A 12,985-nucleotide genomic window follows, 5' to 3' on the forward strand; every position below is an offset into this window, starting at 1 on the left:
TGCTTCAGCAGAGGAGTTTGTACGATGCAGGAATCTGTTATCATGGGGGAGGGGGCTGGGGCTCTGGGTGGCCCCCTCTGCTGATGGCTGGCTGTGGGACTGTGCGGGTGCTTAGCCTCTCTGTGCACAGGTTACTCACCCATGAAACTGGGCTAATGGTAGTGCCTGCCTTGTGGGATTGTGGGAGGGTTTAAATGAGATTGTACATGGGGACAGTTTAGTACTCCATAAATGGTTATTCTCCTGTTTTTAAAGTTTACCACTGTCACTGTTCCCATATTTAACACCGGATGAATGGAGCATTTTGTATTTCTCTCAAGCAACCCGAAAGACAGTTGCCTTTCATCTAAGATTCTTGATAGATTTTTAAAAGTCATTTGGTCTTGGTGAAAGGAAGAGGTCCTTATCCTTAGAGGAAGGATTTTGCCGTTAATGAAGTCAGTGTAAAAACATTAATCACCTAACAGCTAAAAGAAAGGAAAACACTGTTTTTTACTGGAAGAGGGAATAAATCTACTAGCGAATGACATGGAGAAGCTCATTTTAGTTTTCCCTTTTAAATCAGGTAGGCTGATTGAGACTTTGAAATTATTGACATACAAGTTCTTAGAATGAAAACAGGTCTTCTCTTCCTCCCTCCTTTCCTTCTTTCTTCCATTATTATTTCCTTCTTTCTTTTCTTCTTTGCCCCTTCCTCCTTTCCTCCCTCTCTCCTTTTCTTTCTTCTACCTCAGGTGAAGTGAAACTGCTGATCTCCTCTGAGACACCCATTGAGGGGAGGAAAATGTCCTTTGTGAATGATCTTACAATAACTCAGGATGGGAGGAAGATTTATTTTACGGATTCTAGCAGCAAATGGCAGAGACGAGATTATCTGCTTCTGGTTATGGAGGGAACGGATGATGGGCGGTGAGTGTTCACTTCAGATCTTCTGCTCGGTGAGATCATCAGTCAGGCAGGGTGACTTTGGCAGAGCTTATTTGTGGGAGTCATTGGAGTGTTTCTGAGCATAATATTGCAGCTTTTGAGATAGGACTTTCATGACTCCTGGAAACGGGTGATGGATGCAACACAACAGAACAAGATGTTCTCACTTTCTCTTTGAAAAAATGAAATTAAAACAGGCCAGTCTATCTGAGCATGTGGTCTAGGCACTCTGGGTGGACACCTCCCAGGCTGGCCTCCGTTTCAGGTCATCCCTCCCAAGGGGAACTCCTTTGAGGCTGGAGCCATGGGGGCCCTCCCTGGTGCTGAGCCAGTTCCCGGCTTGGTGAGAGAACTGAGTGGGGGGTTCTCTGGAAGAGGATGCCTGGGGTCTGCTCTGGATGGGAAGGCCCCCAGGGGCCAGCCTGGAGTCAGCTCTGGGCGGAGGACCACCAGGGGCCTTGTCACTGCAGCATGAGGTGGATCCCCTTCTGCAGGCCCCCTGCCTGAGGCTCAGAAGGGAGTGAGGCTCCAATGTGGCAGGGGCCACAGACTCTCCCGTGTGAGCATTTGCTGTTGGCGCCCCACAGCCTACTAGAGTATGACACGGAGACCAAGGAAGTGAAGGTTTTACTGGACCAGTTGCGGTTCCCTAACGGAGTGCAGCTTTCTCCCGCGGAGGACTTTGTCCTGGTGGCCGAGACGACAATGGCGAGGATAAGAAGGTGCGTGCGGCCCCTGCCGAGCTTTTGGGGGTGCGCCAGAGCTCGTTGTGGCCCAGCCTGGCTTGCTGGGAGATGTCGAGCTACATGATTGGAGATGGGGAAGGGCACCTTCTCCTTTGTGTGATAATGGAAGCAGTAAAATTCAGGGGTGCCTTTTCTTTCTCCTCCATCTCAGCCTGCTGAAAGTTGTGGTCTGGGAGGGTCTTGATTTAATGCTGACCACACATCCTGGGTCCCTTTTCCTCCCGGGGGTGCCGGGCTCCCTGCTACTGCTCCTGGCTGTGCCCCGGGCTGGTGAGGGCCCCTTTCACCATCTGGTGTCTTCCTTTGCGGTGGGCGCGTTTACAGTTGTAAATCACTTGGGATTAGGACCATTTTGGTGCTTGGCTAAAAGTTTTCCTTACATTCGGGGACCTCTGCTCACCACTTGCTTGGGTGAATTTTTCAGATTCTACCTGTCGGGCCTGATGAAGGGAGGGGCTGATCTGTTCGTGGAGAACCTGCCTGGATTTCCAGACAACATCCGACCCAGCAGCTCTGGAGGGTACTGGGTCGGCATGGCAACCATTCGCTCCAACCCTGGGTTTTCTATGTTGGATTTCTTATCTGAGAGACCCTATATTAAAAGAATGATTTTTAAGGTAACTATGAAAACTGTAATTCCAAAAAACAAAATGAAAATGCATCTAATTACGATCGTTTTTGACCTTTGGAGCTCTAAAAATTCTCGTGCTGCTTATAATATTTACTACTTCTAGTGACTTTTTTTTAAGTGTGAGTGAGCAGAGGAGGGGCAGAGGGAGAGAGAATCTTAAGCAGGCTCCACACCCAGCGTGGAGCCTGACGCAGGGCTTAATCTCATGACCCTGAGATCATGACCCGACCTGAAATCGAGAGTCAAGAGTTGGACACTTAACCGGCTGAGCCACCCAGGCACCCCACTTTTAGTGACTTCTTTAATACATGTTTTCTGCCTCAGCCTGAAATGTAGATTGAAACACTTGAACCCTTTGATGTTACCCTTCTGGCTTCCTTGTCTGGGTATTTTTACCATCACCCTCACCATCATGTCCTATCAGTCACACCTGCCCCTTTGTGATGGCTGTTTCAGGCCTTCTCCCCTCTCCACAGACCCTGCAACTTGGCCTGCAAATGGGGCCCCTGCAGACCACAGTGCTGCTCCTCCTCAAATGGTTATCAGGCACGCCTTCCTGCGGCCACACGTCAAGACGCACTTTCCTTGGACCCCATCCCGCCCTGGCTCCTCCTGCCTTCTGAAACCTTCCTGTCAGTCATACTCCTCCATCCCCATAGGATCCTGACCTTTGACCTCTTAGCACACCAAACTCTTTCGTTACAAAAAAAATCACTCACCCTCACCAAGGGCCAGCCACAGACCTCTTAACACAGCCTTTCCCCCAGTGACTTCCATGAAATGCCCTCAGTGTAGCTCCCCATGTTTAGCACTGTGGATGAGGAACCTGCTGATATGGGTGCTTCCATCATGCAGAAATCTTCATTTCCAGCAAGCCCCATTTCACAGGCTGAAGAGATGTTGGAAACTGAGATTGGATATTGAATAGTGAATAGATATAGTCAAATAATTGTAACTTAAGGCCCTGGAAGGTACCAGGCAGCAATTCCTGAGTCTGTACGGTGCTGGGCCCTGTGTCTGGGCCCTGCTGAGGGGCTGTAGGCACCTGCTCTGTCAGGCTGGCCCATGGCCTTCAGTTTTGTTGCAAGTTCTGTGGGTCACTGTGGAAAATCCTGGTCTGTTCAAAAATAATACATTCCTCCTCTTTGCCTCATTGGCTCCAGAGCCAGCATTTGTTCCCACTGTGACCTAGGAGGAGGCAGAATGGTGAGGTGGGAGGAAGGACAGGGTTTTGTTTTTTATTTTGTTTTGTTTTTGTTTTTGTTTTGTGCAGGGGTTTTGAAGAAGGCTAGGCCAGTTGTGGGACCCTGGGCAAATGATGTGATCTCTCTGCCTCAATTCCTCCATCTTTCAAGTGGGAAGAATAACAGCATGGTTCTGTTTTCATTAGGTACTGAAAAAGTGTAACAGGAATATGCGTATAATGCCCTTAGCTGACTTCAGTAGGTGTTCTCTTTCTGTACATGTCCATTTTCCCACAGTGGAGCGGTGGTGGTAGTGGTGTGTCTGCCGCCCCCCCCCCCCGCCCCCGACAGAACGCATGCTCCATCAGAGCAGGTGTTCTTCTGTTTCATTCGCTCCTTTGTTCCCAGCACCTAGAACAGCGTCTAGGTGGGTGCTCAGAAATTACTGTGGAAGCAATGTGTGCTCAGAGAGCTGAGGCCACAAGTGTGAGCAGGGGCTAGAGTGGTGACATGGTTCCTGGCACAGGAGAGCTCCGCACCTTCCTGAGGCAGATCAAGAGCAGTGGGAGAGGACCATAGGCCTTGCAGACGCCACAGAGCCTAGATCTTATTCTAACTATAATTGAAGTCGTGGAGGATTTTTGTTTGTTTTTAGTTTTGAGACAGTGTCAGACTTAGAAAAGTAGCAAGAGGGTAACAAAGAATTCCTTTCCCTGAACTATTTGCTAGTAAGTTGCTGACCTAATGCCCTGTCATCATCAGGGTTTGGGCAGTTGCCCTCGTGGATTCGACCCAGGCTGAGGTGTGGCCTTCAGCTGTCATGTCTCTTTATTCTCCTTTGGTCTGGAACAGCTCCTCAGTCTTGATCTTTTTGAGAATTACAGGTCAGTTATGTTGTAGAATGTTCCTCTGTGTGGGTCATCCAGCATTTCTCATGATTAGATTTAGGTTATACATCTCTGGCAGGAAGACCACAGAAGTTGTGTTCTCAGTGTGTCCTGTCAGGAGGCACGTGATATCAGCTTGTCCCATATGGGTGGTGGCAGCACTGGCCACCTGGTTCAGTGGTGAATGTGGGCTTCTCTATGGTGAAGTCACTCTTTTCCCATTTGTAATTAACAAGTATTTTGTGGGGAGGTACTTTCTAAATAAGTAAACATCAGTGTGATCTCATGGTTGCCAGTTTTTTCAGTGGTTTATAGTCTCTTACTGCCATTATTTATTCTGAGGCTCAAATCGTCTGGCTGTGACCAGTGGGAGCCCCTTTAGTGTGGCTCCTTGACCTTTGCCCACGTCCCTACTGCTTTTGGAGTGGTTCCTGGCTTTCTGGCAACCCACGTTGTTCAGGCTCATCATGCCCCAGCTCTGTAATGGACCACTTCTCCAGGAGCCCGGGTTCCTTCTAGAAAGGATCTGCTGCTACATGTGCTAATGGCTTTTGGCAGGTGACTGCCCTAGTCCCCCTCAACAGACAAGGCCAGAGAACATGTGCATGTGTATTCATACGTAGATAAACACATTTGACCCTTGAACAATGCGGGGGTTAGGGGCACTGGCCCCTGTGCAGTCAGAAATCTGCATATAACTCTTGAGTCCCCAAAGACTTAACTGCTAACAGCCTACTGTTGACCAGAAGCCTCACCAGTAACAAACAGTTGATTAACACATAATTTGTATGTTATGTGTGTTGTATACTATATTCTTACAATAAAGTAAGCTAGAGAATATTAACAAAATTACAAGAATGAGAAAATACATTTACAGCACTGTATTTATAAAAAAAAAAAACTACACCTGCTGCAGTTCAGACCGGTGTTGTTCAAGGTCAAATGTATATGCGGTGTGTGTATACATGTTTACACACGTGTTCATTTATTCATCATCTGTTTATTTAAGTTGAAAACTCTAAGTAATGCTGGTATTTTGGCTTCCAGTCCCATACCACAGGATTTATTCTAATTTTCTCCACTTCCATAATAGTACTTCCCTTCTCTAATAGTGGAACACCTGGATCCTATTACCCTTCATACCTGTTTGATCAGATTCCCTGGATGTCACCAAGATGTGGCCGTGTCCCCCATCACACGGCCCCTGCTAGGGTTCTGGCATCCCATGCTGGGCCTTCTCCCTCCTCCCAACCATGTGAGGCTCCTGCCTTTTCCCTCAAAGGCTCGGATGCCTGTGCCAAGCTGTCCCCAGGCAAACACTGTCCTCACTCTGCCTGGGCTCTTCCAGCCTGTGCCAGGCCCTGCTTGGGCTCCGATGCCCTATTCTGTGCCACTGCCCTCCCCCCAGTGTGGACTCTGCCTCACCCTGCTTGGACTGACTTGTGGTCTGGGCCACTGTGGCTCCAGCCTCTGCACACACCTACCTTGCTGGGCCCTACAAGCCACTTCCTGACGAATTGTTCAGGAGGGGCGTGATGTAGTACAAAGAAAGTTTTAAAGAGACAAGCGTAGCTGCCGTGTGGGGGGCAGCCTGTAGCTTGGCTCCACGGGCTGTGAAGAGCCTGGCATGGAGGAGGCTGCAGCAGCCAGGAAGGGTGGTGGGGCAGACCCTGGGGTGGGGGTGGTACGTCCATAGCACGTGATAAGACCCTGTGGTGCTGGGCTTGCAGGGTCTGGAGAGAAGGGATTAGGCGTGAGGGCAGGGGTCTCAGGATCAGCAGCTGATGTCCACGGCCCTGTCTCCTTAGCCAGGGTGTCTGTCAAGTTTGAAGAACTGTTAGAGAGTCTGGGTGGAGAAGGGTCAGCACCGGGAGTTGGAAATTGGGGGGGAGATTTGAGAGCTTTCTGGGAAAGCAACTTAAACCCAGCAGAGGGGGTGAGAGGCCTTAGGGATAAGACGGAGAGAGCAGAAAAGGGGGGACCTGGCACTGAGGTGAGGTGGCATTTCATAGGCCGTGGGAAGCCTTATGAAGTATTTCAAGTTTTAATCAATTTTGCCATACAACTTTCTAGAACACAGTCAACTTGTATGGCTGCTTGGACCCTTCCAGTGACTAGGAGACATTATTCATTGGACATTTACAGTTGTTTGGCTGTTTCCCCTTACGTGAAAAGGTGGACATCTGCCTATTTTCACTCACTGGTTTTATGCAGTAGCATACTGTCATCATTTCCTCCCTGGTGTCCTGCTCTGCCAGAAATTGCATATCTCACCCTCTGGTTTCTCTGCTTAAAACCCTTCAGTTGCCCTGTGTGGCCCCTGACCTGGCTGAGCCACGGGGCTCCTAAAGGGTGCCTTGCTCAGCATGGAGGTTATCTCTACACTGGCCTCAAGCAGAGCTGCCAGGGCCCTAGGGGGCAGGGACACGTTCATTTAACCAGTCCAGGTCTTTCCTCTAACATGAACTGCTCTCAAATCTCCATCATTTGCACCTTGCACATCTGAAATATTTTAAACCTAGTCTGAGGGCTTGGCGTTTATTCTGGTTAGGCTGTGCTGGTTTTAACCCGGTGTCCTGGGGTCCATGTCAGTGTGGGCTTGGCTTCAGTATCTTGTCTTCCTCAGGTGTGAGGAGCCATGAACCCTTCTCTTGGTTCAGCTAGCTCATTCAGAGTGGTGCCTGCATTGGGTCTGGTGGGTACTGTGGCGAGGACTGTTGGAAGGCTGCCATCCTTGTGCCAGGCTGGCCTTGCCTGGATGCAGGTGACAGGAGGCTCCTTGGCCTGCTCTGCCCAGGGGCAGAAGTGGGGGAGGCCTGTGAGGTGGCAGGCCCTGTGCCAGGGGCAGGGAGCTGGTTTAATCTGCTTCTGCTCTATGCGGCTTCCCTATCATTGGAAGAGCTGGGCCCTTACAAGATGGGGAGGGGATGTGGCATCTGTGAAAAACAACATTCAACTGAATAAATGTCAAAGAGCTTATTGGCTTCGTTCAGTAACTCATGAGTCAGACACCATCCAATCCAGCAGATACAAATGAGCTTGGAGGAGCAGTACAAAATGAAAAATTTTTATAGGCAGGAGGGAGCGGGAACAAGGTGGTTACACTGGACAAAAAACCGGGTTGGTTATCACCAGGCTACTTTCCTTTAGGGGATGGCAGGCAGATTACCTCATTAGTGCTGATCAGGTGATTCCTGATCGACTGGCTTAAGGTTCCATTTCTGGGAGAACCCAAATTGTAAGTAAGTTAGGTCTCAGTTTGGTGACTTGGAGCTGAGCATAATTGACTCCATTTTGGGCCCGTGGTCTTGTTTTTAGCAGGCCGGATCTGCTCACACCACTCTCTTGGTCAGAAGCTAACCTCTGCTCACACTGTGCTTCCCTCCCAGCTGTTTAGTCAGGAGACTGTGATGAAGTTTGTACCACGGTACAGCCTCGTTCTAGAACTCAGCGACAGCGGGGCCTTCCGGAGAAGCTTGCACGATCCCGATGGGCAGGTGGCCTCCTACATCAGCGAAGTGCATGAGCACGACGGGCACCTATACCTGGGCTCCTTCAGGGCCCCCTTCCTCTGCAGACTCAGCCTCCAGTCTGTTCAGCAGCCTTGACCGTGGCTGTGCCAGGAGTCCTCACACGGCACCACCGCTGGTCCAGGAGATTCCGTGCACACAGCCCTTTTCACCTGCGCCTGCCGGTCCTTGGACATGGACGTTGGAAGTGGACAGTGAGACCCTGTGGATGTCTGGGCCCCTGTGGGATACCCCTCACCTGGGTTTGACATCTAGAGGGAAGCATAACATGCCACAGGGAAGATAAGTCCATGTTATACCATTTCCTCTTAAAAAACCTTTCTAAGTACAGTGATTCTATTCTCTAGGACTTAGGAGTCTTCATACACTTATAATAGGCCTCAGGGTTTGGTGGATAGAGCAGTAGATGAGATGTCCAGGGATCTTGTTTTTGCTACTGGCTGTCCTGCCAGCCTCAGTATCTTTACTATAAAATGTGGTAATACCGGTCTCTGGGGGTGGGGCACAGGAAGGGCAAGGGGAGCTCAGTGCAAAAGTATGTTGAGGCCAGTGAGTGGAGCTGTGTAAATGGTAGAGCTGTATTCTCCAGAGCTGTGTGGGCCGTGGGCCCTGGATCCTGTGTGGTCCCTTCCATAGCTCACACCCCCCCGCCTACGCCAGTTCAGCCCCACTCTGAACCAGAGGGTTTTCAAGACTCCTGAGTCCCCATCAACCATTTAAAGGCAAGGACCTGAGAAAGTGCATAGAAGCATGTTGATCCCAGCAGCTCAGAGAGGACCTGCGGGGCTTCTCTCTGTGAACAGACCGCATTGATGGAATGATTCAGCAGCTGGGTGCTACAGGGCAGAATCTAGGGGAGTCCTGTTGACACCCCTTTGTTCCTTACCTCTAGACCAGCAGATGAATAGTGCACATGTTAATATCATTTGCTAGGGTGTCACAAGCCCGAAATGGCTGTATATCCTGACAAGTGTGTACACACTGGTCCTAAGTTTTTCAGGGGGACCCATGTAGTAATGATAATTAAATTGACTTTCTGCTCATTAACCTTTTCTGATGGTGTTGCCTGGGATTTCTTCTCTGATAGAATTAGGTTAACGGTGACTGGAGTTTGATTCCATCGCGGGTTGAGAGGAGGATCCTTTTGGCCAGGACCTTGTTTAGGGACCGGCAGTCCATCTGGCTCGCTCCGCACCCCTCCCAGGGTGGCCACCTCCGGCTACCACCTCCCGGCAGTGCTTCATCCTTGGGCAAGTTGCTCTTACACTGTGTTCCTGTCCCCAGCCTGCAGAATGGGGTTGATACCTGTTCCTCTCCGTCCTGGCTGTTCGTGAGAGTACAGAAGACCTTGCGTCTCTGGAATCGTTTTCAGTAACTTGACAAGGAAATATTTTAAATAGGCAACGACAGCTGTGGTAAAACATGAACCATTTGTGTTGTGTCACACTGGTTGGTGACAAGCCCTTTGCTCCCTTTCCCAACCGTGGCCCCTCCCCTGCGCTGGCCTGGCCTTGTTTTAGGGGAAAGAGTCAGGATCTGGAGGTTGGCTCATCTGTTGTTGCATGCTCAGGGATGGCTTCATGTGCAGCAGTAGGACAGAGTCAGAGACTGGCTTCAGTCCAGTTGGTGTGACCCAGAATGTATTAGGTGAATGACTCAATGTTACTTATGTTACTTTAGGGAAAGAAAATTGAGTATAGATTATTAAATACTTTTTAATAGATGGTGGTGCACCCCATATATCAGCTGTACAGGAGTACGTTCTGCCATAAAAAACAATTTAAATGTGTGGAGCGCATAGAAGTTGACTTCTTGATCAAGAACAGAGGGCTTTTTAGTGCTTGCTTTCTACCAATGCAAAGAAGCCGGTAAATTGCTTTTCACAGTTTTCAGCAAAGGAGTCTTGATTTTGACTTAGATGTTGATTTTCTGTCTCAACGTGTCACTTCCTGTGTTTTATCTGGTAATTTGCCGTGGTGAGGTGCAAAATATAGCCTTATTAGGTTTAAATATGTGGTATGCTTTTGTTGTAAACATAAAGCAGATTTACTCTAATGTGAATTACTAACATGCTCTTAAAATTAAATCAAGCGATTCATTCATTGTGTGCTTCCTTATTATCGATTACAAAAACTCTGCTGGGACTCAAGTACTGCCTTTCATAGGACAGAAGCCCTGTTTTGAGATTTTTATCATCAACATGCATTTGCAGGGTGGTCTGTAGTTTAGAAAGTGTTTTCATGAACACTGACGTTTTACTGATGGAAGGAGATATAGTCATTTTATAGGTGGGGACTGAGGCTTGCGGGGGCGGGTGGAGAGGACTTGCCCAGACTCACTGAGCACACCGCTGAGTCAGGACCCATGGTCTGACTTTGGAATCTGCTGGGGAAGCTGGGAGGTGAGGCAGGGTGGTGTTTCCAGGACCTGGCTCTGTGGTGGTCACCGCCCAGCCCAGGGGCTGGACCTTGGCTGCACATCAGAGTCCTCTGGGCTTCCCAGTCTTTCGGAATGGCCTGGTATCATCATGGTTTCAAGCTTCACAGGTGGTCCCCATGACAGTGGTGGGGCACTCATCACTGCCAGGGCCCACCTGTACCCTAAAGGGGCTGGGCTGGGCGGACACCTGGAGCAGGGCCAGTAGAGCTGAATCCCTGAGAGTCTGTGTATAGCTAGTGAGGAGGTGTGGAGCATGGCCAGGGAAAGCTCTAGAACACTCAGGGCAAGACTGTTAGAATTTTGACTGGTTTTGCTCAGTTTTTGAGACCTTGAACAATAAGTATTTTTTCTCTTTGGTCCTAATTCTGGTATGTCTTAGAATCCTGGGTACTTAACTTTACATTTTCTCAGTGAGAATAACATTAGATGATGTCACAGCTTCCCTCTGTGTCAGAGTCATTCTCTCCGAGGCAGAGTAAAGCTCTAAGTCTAAAAGCGCAGGTAAAATTGGGTCGGCAAGGGGTGCCTGGGTGGCTCAGTCGGTTAAGTGTCTGCCTTTGGCTCAGGTCATGATCCCAGTGTCCTGGGATCGAGCCCCGCATCTGGCTCCTTCCTCAGTGGGGAGCCTGCTTCTCCCTCTCCCTCTGCCTGCTGCCCTGCCTACTTGTGTTCTCTATCTTTGTCAAATAAATAAATAAAATCTTAAAAAAAAAAAATGGCGGCAATACGAGACTTCAGGTCATTGCTGGTTGACGTCCACCACCTACGGTAAGTCACACCATCTCCATGTGGGTGTTTTGTTTCATCTGTTTGAATCCTACCAAGTGGCTCTCTGGTCAGTCCCCTCCCAGGGCGGGCTTTGCTGTGCTCGGTCTAGAGCGAAGTCTTTCATGGGGTGGGGGTGAGGGGCAGAGTTAGGTTGCTAGAACAAGCAGCATGCCCACAGGACCTGCTCTACAGGCAGCTGTAGCCAGACGTCTGCAGTAGTGTGGTTGGCAGATGTGTCTCTGTGGAGGACAAAGGCAACGAACTGTTGGCTTCCAGAAATCAGAGTAGCCTCACGCTGGCTCACTGGCTCAGGCCCTTTCCTTCTGGTGCCACTGTGGCTGGTGTAAGAGTTATTTAAAGTCAAGCATTGTCTTCTGTGAGGTATAGTACATAAAGCAGATTGGGGATAATAAAACAGCTGACGTATTAGAGAGTTGAGGTCGCCTAGAGTTCAGGCCCGAAGGTCCCCATGTAGAGAAGGTTTGCAGAAGCCTGAGATTGGGGGACCCACAGTCAACTGGCTTCTGCAGGAGCTGGTTTGTCTTAGTTCTAAGACTTCTGTTTACTTTATAGGAAGAGATTTTAAATACCTGGCCCCAAATGATGTTTTGAAAATTGTGGGCATAGGTTAGTGTTGAAACCTGAGAGTTTTGAGATTCAGATTTGAGGCCTCCTTCTCTGTCCCCAGAGGGAAGGTCAGCCCTGGCTCCTGGCTGGGCAGAAGGGGGTTCAAATGCAGCTCAGCTCGGAGCAGAGGTACTGTGAGGCTGCTCTCCCCCACACCTGTGTGTGCATTCTCATTTCTGACCGTGAGGCCAGGTGACGCCAGGTGGGCCCACAGGCCTGGAAGCCTAAGTAATAATTTTCAGGAGAGGCCTGGCCTTCATGTGCTCTGGGCCGTATTTAAATGTTCATGAGGACCAACTGGGAGTTCGCATGGGTTCCTACCTTTATTTGTTGCAACATCCTGCCCGTTCAGCTGTGTCCCGAGGCCCATCTGAGTCTGAAGCTCTGACTCCTGGTGTTCCTGCCACCTTGTTTATGTATGGGGTCAACAACGTTGGGTGGACTCATTTATCTTGATGAAAGGGTGGCCTTCAGAATCATCAAATAAATTGTCTTGTGGCATAGTTGCCATCACTGTCCCTGAATTAAATGACCAGAAGGAGGCGAGCCAGCAAAAATGAGTGAGGATTTAGAAATTAAAGCTCTCCCTTCACTGAAGGAAACCAAAGGGTAATTCATTTTGGTTGTACGCAGTGATCAAGTTTACAACTGCATACCAAATTGTCATACGTATTTATTTATTTTATTTTTTTTTTTTTATTTTTTTTTAATTTTTTTATTGTTATGTTAATCCCCATACATTACATCATTAGTTTTAGATATGTCATACGTATTTAATGCAGATTTTGTTTCCTGTGAATTATCAAGTCCATATTTTTTAGATTTATTTATTTTAGAAAGAGAGCAGGGGAGGAGGGGCAGAGGGAGAGGGAGAGATCGAATCTCAAGCAGACTCCCTGCTGAGCACGGAGTCCTACCTGGGGCTCCATCTCACGACCCTGAGATCATGACCTGAGCTGAAATCAAGAGTCAGAGGCTAAAACGACTGAGCCACCCAGGTGCCCCAAGTCCATATTTTTTTTTTTTTTTTTTAAAGGCAACAGTGTATTTTGTACTAATCTATAGTTTGAAGAGGCCTGGAGAGGAGGAAATCCAAAGCGAGAGGCTCTGCATTCCAACCCAGGCCTACTGGAGTAGGGTGGCCGGGGGCCTGTCTTCTCTGAGTGATGCCCATCTCTGTCTGCAAGCTCCTGGGCATGTCCGTGGCCAAGCACTGCAAGGCTTGATGAAAAGGGTGGCCTTCAGA

General features: G+C 49.0%; 1 protein-coding gene across 4 annotated transcripts in view; it reads left to right on the plus strand.

Annotated features, from left to right (window-relative positions):
* The window catches only part of APMAP (adipocyte plasma membrane associated protein), a 34,705-nt gene extending 24,698 nt beyond the window's left edge, over nucleotides 1–10,007 (plus strand). For all 4 annotated transcript variants that reach the window (XM_036109999.2, XM_036109995.2, XM_036109996.2 and 1 more), the window contains 4 exons: nucleotides 735–909; nucleotides 1,515–1,649; nucleotides 2,098–2,290; nucleotides 7,765–10,007. In XM_036109999.2, the coding sequence (XP_035965892.1) occupies nucleotides 735–909; nucleotides 1,515–1,649; nucleotides 2,098–2,290; nucleotides 7,765–7,983 (722 nt within the window). In that variant the 3' untranslated portion in view covers nucleotides 7,984–10,007. The remainder of the gene's footprint in view (nucleotides 1–734; nucleotides 910–1,514; nucleotides 1,650–2,097; nucleotides 2,291–7,764) is intronic.
* The last annotated feature ends 2,978 nt before the right edge of the window (nucleotides 10,008–12,985 follow it).

The sequence above is a fragment of the Halichoerus grypus genome, chromosome 10 (assembly GCF_964656455.1).
Source record: "Halichoerus grypus chromosome 10, mHalGry1.hap1.1, whole genome shotgun sequence".
Taxonomy (NCBI): domain Eukaryota; kingdom Metazoa; phylum Chordata; class Mammalia; order Carnivora; family Phocidae; genus Halichoerus; species Halichoerus grypus.